This window comes from Miniopterus natalensis, chromosome 3 (assembly GCF_054644295.1).
Source record: "Miniopterus natalensis isolate mMinNat1 chromosome 3, mMinNat1.hap1, whole genome shotgun sequence".
Classification (NCBI taxonomy): domain Eukaryota; kingdom Metazoa; phylum Chordata; class Mammalia; order Chiroptera; family Miniopteridae; genus Miniopterus; species Miniopterus natalensis.
This window is the reverse complement of record NC_142083.1, coordinates 91889894-91909806: the sequence shown is the minus strand read 5'-3', so window position 1 is coordinate 91909806 and position 19913 is coordinate 91889894. Positions and strand designations below refer to the sequence as shown.

The window sequence follows — 19913 nt, the reverse complement described above, 5'->3', positions numbered from 1 at the left end:
AGCCAGGACTAAGAGCCATTTTGACAACTACCAGGCACTTCCCATACCTGTAGCCACACTTCACAGGTGCTCCATTTTACGGAGGCTAAGAGCAGTTAGGTGGCAAGTCCAAAACCACAAGCTTGTGGGTACCCTGCTGGTGGGGGTGGGGGTGGGGGGAGGCAGGGAACCCTACTGGCCTGTAGGGTGGAACAAAGTCCACCAGCCTGAAGAGTGAGTCCATCTGGCCAGAAGGTCCTGTCCAACCCAAACCTCAATCTTCCACAGGCTTCTGACCTTGCCTCACAACCCCTCCTAAAAATGAACAAACCCAGAGGCCCTAACTCCACACCCAGTGCACAGGCTCACAAGTGTCTCCCAGCAAGGCAGGCTGAGGATACCCCCATGCCCAGTCCTGGGGGGGGGGGGGGGAGTCCTGCCACCTTGAGCACTTGGCCCCTGGGGGAACAGATGGACTCCTCTAAAGGGAGGCTAGGGACAGTGTGTAGCCAGGATCCACTGCTCCAAGCCTGCCCAGGATGAGGCCTGGCAATGTCCTCTCTAGCATCTGGGGCAGCCCAACCCCTCCCCCCCACTGCCCAGCCCTCCTCTGAGCAACTAGCAGTGTTCTGTGGGTTTTTCCCTGGGGGGCGGTGGCTAAGAGCAGGGCCCTGGGATCAGGGTTAAAGTCCCAGCCCCACCACTTGCTGGAACTGTTCCCTTTCCCAGCCTGTGTCCTCGTCCCACACAGGAACCATCAGGCCACTTAACTCAGGAGACTGAAAACTCAACGAGAAAATCTAGCAAAACAAGTCCCTAAAATATACTGAGCTCCAGAAATTTCTTTAATGTTTTATGGCTAGGGGCCCCAGGTGGCCCTAAAGAGGAGACCAACACTCAGGGGGTCCTGCTAGCTGCAACCCACCAACTGGCCCATCCTCCCTGTATTTGAGAGTTGAGGTGGGAGAGAAAGGGGGGGTGATACTTGTGCAGCAACCATCCCCCAACCTGGCTTCCGTAGCCCCTGGTATTCACCAGCCTGGGCCACACCACCTGGGGCTCCACCTCCCTCAATATCCACGCCTGGCCTTCCCTGGCGGCAGAGCACGTGGCCTCAACCCTGGGGAGCCATTTCGGTCCTAGAGTAGTGCCTCAGCAAAGAGACCACAGGTCCCAAACTTGGCCACTAGGGAGAACCCCCCGGGAAGCCCTGCAGCCTCGCGGGTAGTGTTCAGTACACAGATGGCCAGGCCCTTCCTTCTAGCGGAGTTGCAGGGATCGGCATTTTAGCAAGTGTCCAGGGTGACTCTGGTGGAAGTGGTGCGCGAACTCATCACCCTTTGGAAAAGGGTGAATCCGGAGCAACCCGGGTCACACTTGTAAAGTGGCTCCTGGAACAACCCGGGTCAAATTTGTAAAGTAGCGGGGGAGCCTCGGACCTCGGACCACCCCCACCCCCACTCCCACCCCGCTGTAAGATCTGACGCTTTCGGTTGGTGCCTGGGGGGAGGGGCGTGGGTGGGAAAGTTTGAGGTAGAGACCCACGTGCGGCGTCTGGTGAGACTAGGCGCGGCTTCTGGTACCCACTGCCCCAAAAGCTACCCCACCTGGCCTGCCTCGCCTATCCCGCCAGCGGAGGCTGAGCTTTGTGCTGGGAAAGCGTGGCCCTGGCGCGCCTACAACTCCCATAATGCCGCACCAGAGGGTCGCGGAGAACTACAGCTCCCGCGAGGCGGCGCGCCGAGGTCCGCCTACTCCAAGAGGGCTGCAGAGTCACGTCCAGGCCTCGCTAGTAAACAGCGCCCGGGCGCGGGCGGCTAGCAAGCAGCGACTGCCGCAACGTGCCCCGGCCGCAGCGCTCCCGGCTAGCCGCGCGGGCCCCTAGGGTCCCGCCCACCCTTACACCCCCACGCGAGCACGCCCCCGCCGCAGCCCCGCGTCCAGCAAACACACACCCGACTGCCCGCCCCCCCCCCCCACGCCCGGAGCTGCGGCGTGGCTGCATTGTAGCCGCCCTCCCGCAGCCTCCCGCGCGCCCCGGGACCCCCAGACTCCCTTGGAGCGGGCGCCCAGAGACAGCGAGGAAGGAGGGAAAGGAAGGAAGCCAACGCGGGAGGGGGGAGGAGGACGCGCGGGGTGGGGAGGGAAGCCACCAGCACCAAGCATGGCCGGGATTGCTGCAGAACCACGTGGGTCTGTTTGCAATTACAAACGTCGCGACTCGCCCGCCTGCAGCGGACAAAAGTGACCGGGGCCGCTCAGGGCCCCCACGTTCCGAGGAAGGAGGGTCCCCGGACGGCACGAGACAAGCGTGCGGGGCTGCAACCGTCCCAGCGGCTAAGAAAAGCGAGCGGGTTCGGCGGCGCGGGCCATGCGTGCGCACACGCGCGCCCGCCCGGGCTGGCTGGCCCGGGGCTGCAATTGTAGGAAGGGGTTGGGGGGGGGAGGAGTACACACCTACAGAGCCCTCCTATCACTTCTTTCTCTGTTTTCCTGAAATGTTGCAAAGAGGGCACCTTCTGAGTGGGCACCATGAAATACTCCATAGCGATCGGCCCCCCTCCTCTGCACGAGCCGGTCCCGCGGTCCGCCGGAGAATGCAAGATGGAAATCCGAATCAAAGGGCAGCGCTGGACGGAGGTGCAGAATCGGCCGGTCCCAGATGCTGGCGGCGGCGGCGGCGGCGGCAAGGGGAGGGAGGCGGGCGGGAGGGGCGGGAGGGAGGTCTCTCCGGCCTGCCTCCCCGGGCGCGTGTATGTGTGTGTGTGTTTGCAGCTGATCAGATGTCTGTTTCAAGGCGGGAAACAGCTGGTGAAAACTCAGCACTCCCCCGGCCTCCTTCCGCGGAGTAAGGAATTGCATGTAAACAAAGGACTATTTGCAGCGCCCCCCCGGGTGACGCGAGGCCGTGACGAGAGGGGCTTGGGCCCCAGTGGGCGAAGGGCGGCCGGGGTTTGCGGGCCTCCCCCGGGGCTCAGCGAGCTGGGGGCCGTGGGCTGACTTGGAGGGCGCGGCGTGAATGGAGCGAGCTGCGGCTGAGCTACATGCGCCACTATGGGTGATGAGGTCCATCAGCTGACAGGTTGGCAAGCGTTAGGAAGAAGAGAAAAAAAAAAGCCAGCCACCGCGGGGGAGCCCAGCCCATGCGGCCGGGGTCCGGCGGGGCTGCCCAGTGCAGGGTCTGCGCGCTGAGGCCCGCGGGGGCCGGGGGCGCGCAGCTGGGCCCGGTGAAGCCAGCCTGGGGTGCTGCTCGGGGCTTTTCCTTTTTAACGATTGTAACTGCACAGAGTGGAGCCGCTCTGGCGCGCTCCCTCCGAGCTCAGGGCCCCCTGGAAACTTGCGTCACAGCCACCGCTTCCCACATGGAACTTGGGGCCGACTTCGGAGGCCCGCCAGCCTACTGCCTCCCACCCTCCCTCCATGCCCAGCTGCCCGCCACTGATCGCCCAACCCCGGCTCGAAAGCCTGGGAATCCGGAGCCGGGGAGAGGAATGCAAAGGGGGCGCGCCGGGCGCCTCGGATCCTGGGGCTGCCCTAGGAAGCAGGGGCCCTGGCGGGGAGGGAAACGTGGAGGGAGGCCAAGACGGCAGCGGCCCGGGGGCAGGCTGCCAGCGCGGCTGGGAGGTCTGGTGGCTGCTGCCCGGTCCCGTCCTAACCTTCGACATACACACTTTCCCCCTCTGCGAGGAGGCAGGACGGCGGGAGTCTTGGCCCGGGCTGGCAGAAAGCTGCAGCTTCTTATTCATGGCGAAGCCAGTGCAAGACTTGCTCCTCCACCAGGGTGCGCTTTCAAGGAGGGGTGATGCCTGGGGCGAGGGAGGGAGGGAGGGACACTGGCTAACAACCAACTTCCGTCCCCCACCAGGTCCCCACCTTCCTTCCCCAGGCCCTCCCCACCTCCTGGAGGGTTGGCCCCTGGCTCAGGAAGACCACGCCTGCCTTGGAATATCCTGCCTCCTGCCTACCACCTTTCTCAATCCCATTCACCTTCAAGGTTCTGCCCACATTGCACATCCTAATTGAAATACTCCTACTAATAACAAGGATTAGTTATTAGGAAATATTGTTATTAGATTGTGAGAGCACCTTGTAGATCTTGAGCAGTTTTGCGTGCATATTTTCCAGTCCCTAAAGCAACCTTTTGGGCAGTTTCTCTAAGGGCAGAGACCAAGCCACTTAACATCACAGTCCCTGGAAGGCCTCAATTGTGGGGACAGGGAATGTGCTCAGGAAACGATGACACCTGGGGGACAACAGGATACAGAGCCCCATAACTATACACCTAACAACATGTACAGTGCCTAGATGAATGAATGAATGAATGAATGAATGAATGAATGAATGAATGAATGACAGCTGGGAAAATTTATCTACACCCTTGCTCTTTCTTTTGCTAGGGAACTGCCTTGACCCAGCCTGGTCCCCATGAGCCCTGTCACTAAGACTGGCCTCTCCATTTCTGCCAAAGGCACCTTCTCACAGAGAGCCCTCAGCTCTCTCAGATGCACAAACCCAAAGTCCTTTGAGCTGTATCAACAATTTCTGCCCTAAGACCTAAAATACCATCACTGCCCCCAGTCCTACACTCCAACTCTCTCCCATCACTATAGCAGTAGCACAGTAAATCCTCCAAAATCCAGGCCGTCCCCCATTCCCAGGAGGTTCTGTACATCCCTTAATCTGACCCCATTCCCCTCCCCTCCCCAGCTCCTAAACTCAAGTTAACTGTGCCTTCTGGAGCCCTCAGGTGTTCAGCAAAATCCCTTAGATCCTTGACACCTGACTCTACCGGTCACATTCTTGCTCTAAATTAGGAGTCAGCAAACTGCATGTAAAAGTTATATGTACTAGTTTCCTATTGCTACTGTAACAAATTACTATAAATTTAGCTTAAAACAACTCAAATTTATTCTCCAGGTCAGAAGCCCAAATGGGTCATATTTGGCTAAAATCAAGGTGTCAGAAGGGCCTGTGTTCCTTCTGAAAGCTCTATAGGAAAAAATATTTCCTTGCCTTTTCCACATTCTGGGAAGCGGCCTGGATTTCTTGGCTCGTGGCCCCTTCCTCCATCTTCAAAGTGTCATTCCAACTCCTGCTTCTGTCATCACATCTTCTCTGACTCTTCTGCCTCCCTTCTATGATACCTTGGACCTACCCGGATAATTCAGAATAATTTCCAAATCTCAAGATCCTTAAGTCATATTCAAAGTTCTCTTTGTAAGGTAACATTCACAGGTACTGGGATTAGGATATAAATATCTTGGGGGGAGCATTATTCTGTCTACAACACCACTCTTAGTTTGTGAGCCCTACAAAACAACGCAGAGTTTACAATATGCCAAAGTAATTTCAGTCCTAAATATATATCCAAAGAATGAAAACAGTGACTCAGACATATCATTGTATAGCGGTGTTCACAGCAGCGTTATTCACAATAGCCAAAAGGTGCCAACCACCCACCATTCATCAACTGGTGAGCAGATAAACAAAATGTGGCCTAGCCATACAATGGAATATTATTCAGTCTTAAAAAGGAATGAAGTTCTGATACATACTACAATATGGATGAACCTTGAAAACATAATGCTAAGTGAAAAAAGCCAGATACAGAAGATCACATATTGTATGATTCCACTCATGTGAAATATCTAGAATAGGCAAATTCATTGCAACAGAAAATAGACTGAAAGTTACCGAGGGTTGGGGGGGATGGGTGAATGGGAAGTTATTGCTTAATGAGTATGGAGTTTCTGTTTGGGGTGATGAAAAATTTTGGAAATAGTGGTGATGATTGCACAACGTTGTGAATGTAATTAATGGCACTGAATTGTACACTTTAAAATGGTTAAAATGGCCTGGCCGGGCGTGGCTCAGCGGTTGAGCATCATCCTAGAATCCAGAAGATCGAGGTTTGATTCCCGGTCAGGGCACATGCCCGGGTGGTGGGCTCGATCCCCAGTCGGGGGCGTGCAGGTGGCAGCCGATCAATGACTCTCTCATCATTGATGTTTCTATCTCTCTATCCCTCTCCTTTCCTCTCTATTAAATCAATAAAGATATATTTTTTAAAAAAACAATAAAAAAAAAAAACCAGCATATCCTTGGGTGAGTATTAAAAAAAAAAAGTTAAACAAAAAAAGGTCAGTAGGCTGGCTTTATCAATTTTCCCCCCTTAACCTCTCACTTCCCTCCTCATCTGGCTTAGAATTCACAGCCCATCAATATAATCATCTTGCCCGGCCGCGAGTGGCTCAGCGGTGGAGCGTCGACCTAGGATCCAGGCGATCAGGGTTCGATTCCTGGTCAGGGCACATGCCTGGGTTGCAGGCTCGATCAATGACTTTCTCATTGATGTTTCTATCTCTCTCTTTCTCCTTTCCTTTCTCTGAAATCAATAAAGATATATTTAAATATATATATATATATATATAGTCATCTTGCATACACTCTCCCTTTCAATCTAACCCCAACTGCCCTGCCCCTACCCCAGCCCCAAGCTGAACAGGGCTTACTGATATTTTTAATGCCAGACCAAGATCCTGGAGTGGATCCTTGGGTGGCTGGCAGTTGCTTCATATTGTCCAGTCCATTCTCTCTCCCACCTTCTCTCCACAAGATCTCCATCACCTCCTCCTGCTCCTTACTCTCAGCTCTTGACCTCACATCCTGTTTCTCTGAGAAAACGGGAGCAATTAGAAGAGAACTTATCCCTAGAAATATATAACCTTCCTAGACCAAATCATGAAGAAATGGAAAATCTAAATAGACCAATCAGCAGTGAGGAAATTGAAACAACCATTAAAAACCTCTCCAAAAATAAAAGTCCAGGACCAGATGGCTTCACCAGTGAATTCTACTGAACATTCAAAGATTTAAAAACCTATCCTTCTCAAACTCTTCCAAAAAACTGAAGAGGCAACACTTCCTAACACATTTTATGAGGCCAGCATAACCCTCATACCAAACCTGGCAAGGACACCACAAAAAAAGAAAATTACAGACCAGTATATCTGATGAATACAGTTGCAAAAAACCTAAACAAAATACTAGCAAACCAAATACAACAATACATAAAAAATAAATAAATCACGCTCAAATGGGGTTCATTCCAGGGATGAACCCTACCTCACAAGGATAGTTCGACATATGCAAATCAATCAATGTAATACACCACATTAACAAAGGAAAGTATAAAAATCGTATGATCTTATCACTAGATGCACAGAAGGCATTTGATAAGATACGACCTCCATTTATGATTAAAACACTCAAAATAGGAATAGAAGGAAAGTGCCTCAACATAATAAAGGCCATATATGAAAAAAACCTCAGCTAATATCATACTCAATACTGAAAAACTGAAAGCATTTCCTCTAAGATCGGAAACAAGACAAGGATGTCCACTCTCACCACTCTTATTCAACATAGTTCTGGAAGTCCTAGCCAGAGCAATCAGGCAAGAGAAAGAAATAAAAGGCATCCAAATAGGGAAGGAGGAAGTAAAACTGTCACTTTTTGCAGATGACATGATTCTGTACATAGAAAACCCTAAAGACTCCACCAAAAAGCTATTAGAAACAATAAACAAAGTTGCAGGATACAAAATCAGGATTAAAAATCTACTGCCTCCCTGTATACTAACAACAAGACGTCAGAAAAAGAAATGGAAAAAAAATTCCTTCTGCAATTGCAACCAAAATAATAAAATACTTAGGAAAAATAATTAACAAAGGACGTGAAAGACCTATATACTGAAAACTACAAAGCATTATTAAAAGAGATTGGAAAAGACACAACAAAATGGAAAAATATCCTGTGTTCATGGATTAAAGAATCAATATAGTTAAAATGACCATATTACTGAAGGCAATATACAGATTTAATGCAATTCACATCAAAATACCAATGTCACTTTTCAAAGAAATTGAACAGATTTGTATGGAACCACCAAAGACCCGGAATAGCCAAAGCAATCCTGAGAAAAAAGAACAAAGCTGGAGGTATCACGCTAGCTGACTTCAAATTATACTACAGAGCTATGATAATCAAAACAGTATGGTATTGGCACAGAAACACACACACAGATCAGTGGAACAGAATAGAGAGCCCAGATATAAAACCACATGGATATGGGCAGATAAATTTCTACAAAGGAGCCAGAAACACACAACAAAGTAAAGGAAGCCTCTTCAATAAATAGTGTTGGGAAAATTGGAAAGCCATATGCAAAAGAATGAAACTAGATTGCAGTTTGTCCTCATGTACAAAAATTAATTCAAAATGGATCAAAGACCTAAATATAAGATCTGAAACAACAAATTACATAAAAGAAAACTAAGTACTAAACTTATGGGCCTTGGTTGTAGAGAACATTTTAGGAACTTGACCCCAAAGGCAAGAGAAGTAAAGGCAAAAATAAATGAAGGGGACTATATCACACTAAAAATCTTCTGCACAGGAAAAGAAACTGACAACAAAACAAAGAGCCAGCCGAACAAATGGGAGATATTTGCAAACAACAGCTCCAATGTAGGTTTAATATCCAAAATATATAAAAAACTCATAAAACTCAACACCAAAAAAACAAACAACCCAATTAAAAAGTGGGCAGAGGACCTGAACAGACACCTCTCCCAAGAAGACATACAAACTCTCAACAGGTACTATGAAAAGATGTTCAATTTCACTAGCAATTAGGGAAATACAAATCAAAACTATAATGAGATACCACCTCACACCTGTTGGAGTGGCTATTACCAACAAGACAAGTAATAGCAAGTGCTGGAGAGGTTGTGGAGAAAGGGGAACCCTCGTTCACCACTGGTTGGAATGTAGACTGGTACAGCCACTATGGAACAGTCTGGTGATTCCTCAAAAAGTTAAGAATAGCCCAGCTGGTGTGGCTTAGTGGTTGAGCGTTGACCCATGAACCAGGAGGTCACAGTTTGATTCCCAGTCAGGGAATATGCTGGGGTTTCGGGCTCCGTCCCCAGTGGCGGGGGGGGGGGGGGGTCGTGCAGGAGGCCACCGATCGATGATTCTCTCTCATCATTGATGTTTCTATCTCTCTCTCCCTCTCCCTTCCTCACTCTGAAATCAATAAAAACATATTTTAAAAAAATTAAGAATAGAGTTACCATATGACCCAGCAATCCCTCTCCTGGATATATACCCAAAAAACTTGAAAACATATTCACAAAGCTATATGCACTCCTATGTTCACTGCAGCATTGTTCACAGTGGCCAAGACATGGAGACAACCAACATGTCCTGGATAAAGATGTGGTACATATGTACTATGGAACACTACTCAGCCATAAGAAAAGAAGAAATACTGCCATTTGCGACAATATGAATGGACCTTGAGAATATTATGCTAAGTGAAATGTCTGTCAGAAAAAGCTAAGAACCATATGATTTCGCTCACATATGGGATATAAAACTGAAACTCGTGGACACAAACAGCAGTATGGTGGTTGCCAGAGGGAAGGGGGTGGAGGAGTGGGGGTGAAGGGAGCCTAATATATGATGATCGAGGGTGATTTGACTTTGGGTGGTGGGCACACAGTGCAATATACAGGTCTGGTATCATAGAAATCTACACCTGAAACCTTTATGATCCTATTAACCAATCTCACCCCAGTACATTTAATTTAAAAAAAACAACAACAGTGTACACGGTAGGCTACCTTGTGTGTAATAAGGTGGGAGATATATTTGTATACGCTTGCTTAAAAACCCTAGAAGGGAACATTAGGGGGTTGGGGTAGGAATGCAGGAGTGAGTACAAGATTCCTCTGGGCGTATCACTTTTATAGCGTGTTAAATTTTAGACCACGTAAATGTAGTACCCAATAAAAATAAATATTTGAAATTTTTAAAAAAGAAAGAAGCTCCACACAATCCATCAACACCTCTGCTTCCCCACCTGTACCTGTAATGCGTCTGGATGAATGTCCGGGCATAGACAGCTCTCCTGTGTATTATTCCAATGTGTCTCTCCAGTAGCTGTCCACTCTCATGCATCCTCCGTGTGAGCCTCCATTAGATGACTCCACGCCAAGGACAAGCTGGTCTCATTGCCATTTTTAAAAACAAACAAACAAACAAACAAACCCAGTGGCCCTACATTCCCTTCCAGTTACCACTCTCGTCCGTTTCCCTTCCCACAAAAAAACCCTGAAGTGGGTGCTTGTGCTCACTGTCCCCTTCTCTCCTGCTCACTCCACCTGTCTCCCAGGACTCCATAAAAACTGCTAAAACTTTCTGAAGTCACTGGTGACCTCCGAAGGGCTGTTTTCTGTTGTCACCATATCTGACTTTCGTGAAATTCTTATTTTCTTGGCATCTGGGACACCATCCCCTGGGGCCACAGTCCTGGGACCTCATTTGTCCACACACACTCCCTGCTTTTTGGACAACAGTTCTAGAAAGGACTAGAAGCCGTGCAGTGTGGTGTGGTTCAGAATCCAGACTTTGCCTGAACCCCAGCTCCAGAGTGACCCCAGGCGAGTTCCTCAAGGCTACTCAGTTTCCTCATCTGTAAGACAGAGGCCCTACCGCACCTAGCTTGCAGGCCGTAACGAGAAGTTAGTGGCATGCCTGGCATCAATAAGCAGTAGTTGAGCCAGGCCAGGCGTGGCTCAGCGGTTGAGCATCAACCTAGGATCCAGGTGGTCAGGGTTCGATTCCCGGTCAGGGCACATGCCCAGGTTGCAGGCTTGATCCCCAGTCAGGGGCGTGCAGGAGGTAGCCGATCCATGACTCTCTCATCATTGATGTTTCTACCTCTCTCCCTCTCCTTTCCTCTCTCTGAAATCAATAAAGATATATTTTAAAAAAATAATCGGTAGTTGATATATCACTATTACCAGGTTGCCATGGGTGGTGGTGGCCAGAGGTGTCTGAGCTTGCCCAGGGAGAATGACAGTTTGGTGATGTGCAGGGAGGGACAGAGGAGAAGCTAACCCCCTGCCCCCACTTCCCTGTTACAACTTGCAGGTGAAATGGAACAGACATATTGTAAGGTTGACATTGAATATGGGGCTCACCTGCTTTACAGTAGAGACAACTGCACATAGAACAAGTGGTGTGAAAATCAGCCTGCAGACTGCTTGCCCTTTAAAAACTAGATCTCTATAAAGAGTGTAATCAAATAACTGCCCATGGATGATCCCAGTTAGAAATGCAGATCATCTACTGAGCTGGTGCCCAGCACCCTTCCCTCCCTTCTGCTCCCCTTCTCACAGCCCCACCCCCAAATTCCATGTAGGAGGAGTGAATAAGAGCCATCAATAGGTTTTAATGATGAATGAACACACAAAATGTGGTCCACCTATACAATGGAATATTGTTCAGTCATAAAAAGAAATGAAGTACTGACACATGCCACAACATGGATGACCCTGGAAACATGATACTCAGTGAAAGAAGCCAGACACAGGTCACATACTGCATGACTCCATTTACATGGATGTCAAGAATAAGTGAGTCTATAGAGACAGAAAGATTAGTGGTTGCCAGGGAATGAGAGAGAATTAGGAGGAAATGAGGGGCAACAACTATTGTGGGGAGCGGTTCTTGTAAGGCAATGAATTTGTTCTAAAATTGATTGTGGTGATGGTTACACAATTCTGAATACACTAAAACCACTCAATTTTACCCTTTAGATGGGTGAATTATATCTAATAACGCTGTTATTTTAAAAACGGTTTTATTGACCCTAAAGGTGACCAAAGTCCAGGGATCCCCAAAGCAGAGGGTTCCAGAGCTCCTATCTTCAGCCACAGTGGGATCTGGCTGCTCTGATGGTGCCATTAGCACAGCCCTTCTCAGAACAAGCCTGCCCTCACCCAGAATAGATGGAAGCTCAAGTGAAAGATATGAACCCTAAGAATGTGGCTTTAACTGCAGCCAGAAGGGACTGTAAACACAGCAGCTGCTGCAGGTTTTGACTCTACACAACACCCATTGGGAGGTGGGGGATATAGATTTTTCTCATTTTTATCTTACATGTGTCTAGAATACTATTCTTCTCTTTGGACAAATGATGTATTCGTTTCCAGTTGCCGTGTAATAAATTTCCACAAATGTATTGGCTAAAACAGTACCTGTTTATCATCCCACAATTCAGGGGGTCAGAAGGCCAGGCATGGCATAGCTGGGTTCTCTGTTCAGGGTCTCACCAGCTGAAATCAAGGTGTAAGCTGTGGCTGCGATTTCATCTGGGTATCTGATCCTCTTCCAAGCTCAGTGGATGTTGGCAAAATTCAGTTCCTTTCGGCTGTAGTACTGAGTCCCATTGGCTTGCTGGCTACTGGCTGGGGTCCGCTCTCAGCTCCTAGAAGCCATTTTCAGGTCCTTGTGCCTTGGGCCCCTCCATCTGAGCAAGAGAATGTCCCACACATGGGTCCCTCTCTTAATTCAAATCTCTCCAATTTCCTCTTCCAGAAGCAGTGGGAGAAAACTCCCTACTTTTAAGGAACTCATGTGATTAGGTCAGACTAATGGATATTGTTAGCCTGACATGATCAGGATAATATCTCTATCTCAAGGTCAACTGTGCATATATAGCCTAACTTAACCATGAGAATGATACCCTATACACGGGTTCTGCCCACACTCAATGAGAGGGCAGTATATGAGGGCAAAGGTCATTGGGGACCTTAGAAGAATTCGGCTACCACAGATGAGGGGAACATAAAGGAGGTACAGAGAAAGTTAAAGGACCACACTAAGGACAGAAAACTGGAGATGGAACCTACACAGGAATCTAGGGCCCCAATCCTAATTTGAGGCTTTTCCTCTAAGCAAATACGCCATGAGTTGCGGGAGGGATGGGGGAGTGGACAGATGGCCTTTTGGGCCCCAGCATGTTCTGGTACATGTGAGGAACATCAGCCTGTTTAGGCGATGGGGGAGGATACAAGTTCTTGGATCAGGAATGGAGGCCCCATAGAAGCAAAAAGCCCCTGCTTCGGAGAGAAAATACTTCCAGGAAGACAGAATGGGGGGCAGATGCCCACGCAGGGGTTTGGAGCAAATCCCAATATCCCCCAATTCCCTGACACAGATTTCTGGGCCAGCAAGGCTGGGGTTCCCCAACCACTAGAGGGCGCCTGGCACAAACGATGCTCTGAGGGCAAGCAGAGTGAACATCCTTGGAGAACCCAAGGCAGGGATTGGGGTGGAGTGGCTGAGCTCTGGCCTCCAGCACCCCCAAGGCCTTACAGATCTTGGAGACACTGGGTTTGTCCAGAAGCCCCAAAAGGTCCTGACCTCCAAATGCTGGCTTCCTTTGTCCAGCCCCATATGATTCACTCTGCTCATAAGCAAGCTCTTAAAAAGGGGGTTATAGCCCTGGCCAGGTGGCTTAATTGGATGGAGCACTGTCCCACACATACACCAAAAGGCTGCAGGTTGGGTTCCAGGTCAAGGCACATACCTAGGTTGCGGGTCCAATCCCAGGTTCAGGTGCGAACGGGAGGCAAAAAAAGGATCAATGTTTCTCTCTCACATCAATGTGGGTTTTTTTTCTCTCTTTCCCCCTTCCTCTCTCTCTAAAATCAATGAACATGTCCTCAGGTGAGGGTTTTTAAAAAGGGAGGGGGCTGGAGTCCACCTGTGGCATGTCCTCTGTTCCTCCTCTGGTTCTACTCCCTGCTTCCAGGTCTGATACTACAGCCCACTGGGGTGGGCTCTGGCCCTCATCCCTCTTCTCCCCTCCACGGTCAGCACTCCCCTCCTCCCCTCACACTCCCTGGTAAAGTTTTACCTCCCTCTGTGTGGGTATTTCCCCCAGGGAAATACCTCTCCTTTTCACCATGTCAGCAAGGAGGAACCAGGTATGTCCTGCCTCAGGTGCATTCCTTGTAAAAACTCAACATATGGCCACCTGGCTGGACTATTTCAGTTTTGTTTTGTTTTGTTTTTAAATAATGCATTCTTTTGTATCTAGTTGTTTTTGTTTTTTTAATATATCTTTATTGATTTCAGAGAGAGGAAGGGAGGGAGATAGAAACATCAATGATGAGAGAGTCGTTGATTGGCTGCCTCCTGCACGTCCCCGACTGGGGACTGAGCCCAAAACCCAGGCATGTGCCCTGACCGGGAATTGAACTGCGATCTCCTAGATCCTAGGTCGATGCTCAACCGCTGAGCCACACCCAGCTGGGCTGGACTATTTCAGTTTTAAACAGAATGGGTGACCAGTTCCTCAGCTGATCTCAGTAGGCACACAATTCGGCTGTGACAATCCCACACAGCAGATCAGGAGCCTGTGGATGGCACAGCTGAGAGCTGGGAACAGGCACCCAGACTGGGCCCTTCCCACGGGAGAGTGCAGGGGAAGGGGAGGACAGAGCTGGGGCCTGTGTCAATATAAAAGGAGAGAAAATCAGCCCAGGGGCCAAGGAGGTGTAGCAGGGAGGGGGGAGGTCAGCAGAGGTGCCACAAAAAACCAGGAGGGAGCATTTGGGGTTCAGGAGAAAGGTCCAAATCAGATATAGGGAAAGAGGAATACTAAGGTTGCTGCTGAGCCCAGAGGTGTCCAGTGTCTCTCTGGACAGCTGAAGCTCCTCAGAGGAATGGAGAGAGGTGAGCGAGAGAAGGCCGGAGGTCCAGTACCACCTAAGAATGGAAAAGGATGGGCTTGGGGCTGGGAATGACCAGGCCAGGGGAGGGCCAGAGGTCTGCCCTGATGAGAAAGCAGACCTGATTGGCTATGGGGACGTTGGCAGCTAGGAAACAGGAGTCTCTCTCCCTGGGGGACAGGGGGAGGGGACTCAAAACTCCAGCATGTGTGTGTGATGGAGGGAAGAACATGTGTATGTGGGAACCAGTGGTCGAGTGCCAGCCAGCCACTAAGTGCCAACTGATGCTCTGGTGGCTTTACTCAGATTCTCTATTCTGTCCTCATTATAGCACCCAAGTCTGTTATTGTTAGACAGATATGAGCAGAGCAAGGACGGTGGGCCAGGTACAGAAACGCACCAGGGCAGGAAACCCCAGATGCCTAGCAAGGGACAAAACTGGGAAAACAAGAACCTTGTCCCCAGGGTAACCTGTCCTCCCCTAGCATATCCCTGGTCATGCCTTTAGACCCCCTGAGCAGTTCCTCCCTAAAGATAACATCTAGACCTCAGTTGTACTTCAGCTCCAGGCCCAGAAAAGCAGCAAAACCAGACAAGTGATGCCTTGGCTGCCTCAGGACCAGCTACATTGGCTAATGACCCCCTGCCCTGGCACTGACCATTCAGTGGAGACCATGACCCTGAAAGAGTGAAAGAGTACACCTGGAAAGCTGATGAATATTCTATTGAGATACTCCTCTGAGACCTCCCCCAAGATTTCCACCTGCAAGAGAAAGATAAGTAAGCTCAGGACAAAGGACCCAGTGTGTGCTCCCCACCAGAGGACCAGGCCAGCTCCATTCCTTCCCCCTTCTTCCCTCCAAAGGGATCCCATGAGACTTGCAACCAGGGGAGCAAAGGGCAGCAGCAGCTCCTCCTGGGCTTACCCCTGAACCTGTCTCCAAGGCCCCCTTTTCTCTCTGACTTCCCAGTGAGCCAGAGCAGCCCAGCCTCAGCTCTCCTGTTGCTTCTTCTGTGCACCTTCCTTGTTTCACTGTCCCAAGAATATTTTTGCTGCCATCATGGACCCAATACCCTTTGGCTCAGCACTAAGTAGCCATTCCCTTTGGATATCCCCATCCTCCACCCCCTTTTCCTTAAATAAATTTAATTTTTCTGTATTCACCATCTAAGATGGCTATTTAGCCTCCCCTCGGACCACCGGCTTTAACCATTCAGTTATCATACCCCAAGGACTTGCCCAAGATTATCCCAGCTAGTCAGTGCCAGCACCTGGCTCCTTGCAGGCTCCTCACAATTTTTTGTGGCCTCAAGACTCACCTGGGACTAGGGGCCAGCCCTGACCAAATAAAGCCAAGGGCAAGAGGGGAGCCCATTTGGGTGTGGTGAGGAATATGGAGAGAGAAAACACAGTCTACGTGAAAGGACAAGGTCAAGTACTCAGTGATAGAGAAACAACGTTCTATCAATTGTCAGTGTCCAGGCAGCCGAAGGAATGAACAACTCCTAGGGGTCAGGGAGGCTTTGGCTTCAAGTTTGGGCAGACAGGGAGGAAGGAGGCAAGATAAAGTCCAGGAGGGGAGCCAGGCTAGAGCGAAGGGACTGCTTTCAGGATGGCTTTCTCCTCTCTCAGCCCCTGTGGACTCTAACCCCCTGCTGCTATTTCCAGCAGTGAGCCGTTGCCAGCACATGGGGGGTTAACATCTGTCTGGTGTAGTAGCCTCAGCAGCACAGCAGCAGCAGCAGCACAAGGTGGTGCCAGTAACTCAGAAGCTGAAATGTGAGAAGCATGAGAGGGGCAGGGCTGGGAAAGACGCTGCTGCTGCAGCAGCAGCCGGGAGGGTTTTCCTGGAAGGAGCTGGAGGCTCCACTGTGGCGGCCAAAGGTCTTCCCATCCTTGACCCACATCCCCTCCAAATGACTGCCCCTCCAGCCTCAGGCTGTGGGCTGTGGCACCCACTCAGGGTGGTCCATAGGGCAGCAGGTCTGTGCTGCAGATCTGGGGAAGGGATGGAGGCCCGGGCCAAGGCAACCAGCAGAGAATGCATTGGACCCTGCCCAGCTTTGCCAGAAGCACCGGATGGGGAAATGGGGAGATGGGCAGAGGATACAGTGAGTAGGGGTACAGAGAGGTCCCTGGGGTCCCCTACCTCAGAGGCCTGGCCTTGACTACCCCCCCCCTTGGGCAGAACTAAGTCATGGGAACCTCCTACTACTCCAGAGTCAGGGAGACACACAAAGCTCCTACCCCCTCCCTGGGCCAGGTGCCAGCCTGCCAGCCTACCTTTGCAGTGAGGAATGACCAGAGACGGGTGGCTTCCCAAGTGTGTGTGAGGTGCTGGGTACTGAATGGGCACATCTCCCTTTTCTTAGTTCCACCACCACCTAATCAGTGTATTAATAGGTAGTATTATTATGACCTCCCCGCCTCCACTACAGATGAGCAAATAGAGGCCCGGAGAGATTCACAAACTTGCCTGAAGCCACACAGCCAGTGGCAGATCTGGCTTGAACCAAGGCTATATGACAGCAGGACTTGCAAACCTACCCACCATGCCACGGGGGAAGGAAGGTGGAAGAAGCAAAGTTCACCAGCAGGTAAACACAGGTCTGTGTGTCAAATCCAAGGCAAGAGATGAAAGGCAGCTTTGGGTCCCCCAGGAAAGCAAGGTGGTACAGGCTGAGAATGTATTCAGACGCAACAGCTAAATGCCTGGTCCCAGATCTGTGAACGAATCTGCTGGAAGAGGTATACTTCCCTGAGGCCACAGGATTACCACTGAGCAAATGACTGGTACTCACCTTGATAGACCATGGAACACATCTGGGGCTTGAGGTCTGCATGGCCCTTGATGGAAGAATCAACATTTACTGTGGGACAGCACTCGGCAAAGCTCTGCTAAAAATGGACAGAAACACCTCAGTAGGCATCAGAGGGCCTGGGGGCGAGGAGCTAGAGAATCCCAGTGCTTTCAGCTGTGTGACCTTGATTCACCTCTCTGAACCTCAATTTCCTCATATGCAGGAGTGGTGTTTGCCAGGAATGACACATAGAGTTGCTGTGAGAATTAAATAAAGTGTTTGTCAAAAAACACTTATATTGAGCCCAGCTGGAGTGGCTCGGTTGGTTGGAGCATGGTCCCATGCACTGAAAGGTTGCAGGTTCGATTTTTGGTCAGGGCATATACTTGGCTTGCAGGTTCGATCCCCGGTCAGGTCAGGGCACATACAGAAGGCAACTGATCAATGTTTCTCTCTCTCTCTCCCCTCCTTCCCTCTCTCTAAGCATGTCCTCAGATGAGGATTAAAAAAAAAAAAAAAGCACATATTGAAAACCTTCATCTTCACACACAAAATTGTACACGAATAGCAGCATTATTCAGAAAAGGTAGAAACAACACAAACATCCACTGATAGATGAATGGATATACAAATTCTGATCTATCCACAAAATGGAATATTACTTGACCATCAAAAAGAATGAAATACTGACAGATATTACAACACGGATGGACTTTGAAAATATACCCAGGGAAAGAAGCCAGACACAAAAGGTCACATATTGCATGATTCCATTATGTGAAATGTCCAGAACGGACAAATCCATAGAGATGGAAAACAGACTGGTGATAGCCGGGGCCTGGGGGGATGGAGGAATGGAGACTGAGTGCTAATGGGTTCAGAGTTTCTTTTCTGTTTTGTTTTTGTTCTTAATCAATTTATTTTTTGGAGCAGTTTTAAGTTCACAGCAATACTGAGCAGAAGGTAAAGAGATTTCCTATATAGCCCCCGACCTCAACACACACATCACAACCTCCCCCATTATCAATACCCCACATGTGAGTGGTACATTTTTTTACAATTGAAGGGCCTACTGGGGTTTCTTTCTGGGGTGATGAAAATGTTCTGAATTAGATGGTGGTGATGGATGTGCAACTCTGTGACTACTGAAACCCAGTGAATGTGTACTTTAGAAGGGTGAATTTTATGGTATGCGAATTATATCTCAATTTTTAAAAAGCACTTAGTAAGAATTCAGAAAATACAGCTCTCATTACTATATCCTTCAACTTCAGAGAGTCTGTTATAAAATGGAAGAGGCCATATGAACACATTTAAAAATGCTCAACATCCAGACAAGAGACAAGCAGCATGGTCCTGGCATCCTGGGACGACTGTCACAGAGTCATACCTGGTACACACAGACGTGAACAAGTGGCCGGCAAGCAGGAGCCATGACCTGTCACCATGACTGATGGAGCATCCAGATTAAGCTCTGCACACAGGTACTGAACCCACTGCCACGGAATGAGAATAACCACAGGTGCATGTGGTGGCATTTGGGATGAGAGTTGGAGGACTTGGGTGGTTGGGTGGGGATGAGCTGGCACCCACAGACCTATGGCAACTCAGAGATGTGGCACCAAGCAGGGCTGGCAGGAGGGGAGAACACTGAACCCAGGGGGTGGAACACTCTTATCATAGTGCTCCATGGCCCCAAGCAGAATGACAATTGGCTGGAAAAAGTTTACAGCAGGCCTGTCCTCTGCCCTCTGCCCTCCCAGAAGCCCCTGGTTTATCTGAGGCATCCCAGAGGCTCAGACTACTTGGGGTACCAGTTTCTTCTTCTGAGAAGCTCCAGGCCTGGGTTCCTCTCTGACTCACCCCCAGGTTCCAGGGTTCCAGAGAAGAGAATACACAAGGTCAGCAAGCCTGGTTCAGGCCTGTCCCCCAATGTCAAATGACCAGATAGGCTTTTAATGTGGCGTGAGAGGGACAGATGCAACCACTCCTCACAGCCTGGGCCCATCCTCCAGTCCAAGGTGGAACTGAGGGAACAGGAAGGCGACTCCCAGGGGCAGGCCTGAGCCTGTAGACCAACAAGGGAGGCCCATACACTTCTCCTTCAACCCCTTCCCTTTCCCTCCTGCCTCTACCCTCTGTCCTGTGTAGTCCCTAACCCTCTGGGGAGAATCCTCTCTTGGAGAAGAGAAAGGGGCCTGCTGCGTGTATGTGCACACATGCACACACATACACTCATGTGCACACACATGCCCATACTGTCACAGAGCAGATCACATAACACCTAGATAAAGGGAAGAGAAAGGGAACTAGACATGTTAGCATCTTGCCTCCTCTGGGCCAGGCAGGTACCAAGGGATTTGCAAGCATTGTCTAATTCCGTACTTAAAAGAATCCTATGAGATTTCATAGATGAAGAAAATGAGATTCCAAGAGCTTAAGGAATTTAGCCAGCGGGACACACAGTAAGTAAGAGCCATAAAGCCAAGCACAGTGCCTGGCACGAGCCCCAGAAGCCAGTCCTGTAGGGGCAGCTGAGCA

The 19913-nt window shown here is 49.7% G+C and overlaps 1 protein-coding gene across 6 annotated transcripts in view; it reads right to left on the bottom strand.

Annotated features, from left to right (window-relative positions):
• The window catches only part of TFAP4 (transcription factor AP-4), a 36816-nt gene that overhangs the window by 9701 nt on the left and 7202 nt on the right, over nucleotides 1-19913 (bottom strand). For 2 of the 6 annotated variants that reach the window (XM_087815676.1, XM_087815677.1), the window contains exons 2-4: nucleotides 17373-17466; nucleotides 12090-12361; nucleotides 9914-10049 (exon numbers count right to left, since the gene is read on the bottom strand). In XM_087815676.1, coding sequence (XP_087671802.1) covers nucleotides 9914-10005 — 92 coding nt within the window. In that variant the 5' untranslated portion in view covers nucleotides 10006-10049; nucleotides 12090-12361; nucleotides 17373-17466. Of the gene's footprint in view, nucleotides 1-2436; nucleotides 2788-9913; nucleotides 10050-12089; nucleotides 12362-17372; nucleotides 17470-19913 lie in introns of those variants that run through there. The other 4 variants (XM_087815675.1, XM_087815679.1, XM_087815680.1 and 1 more) reach the window with 4 other exon arrangements.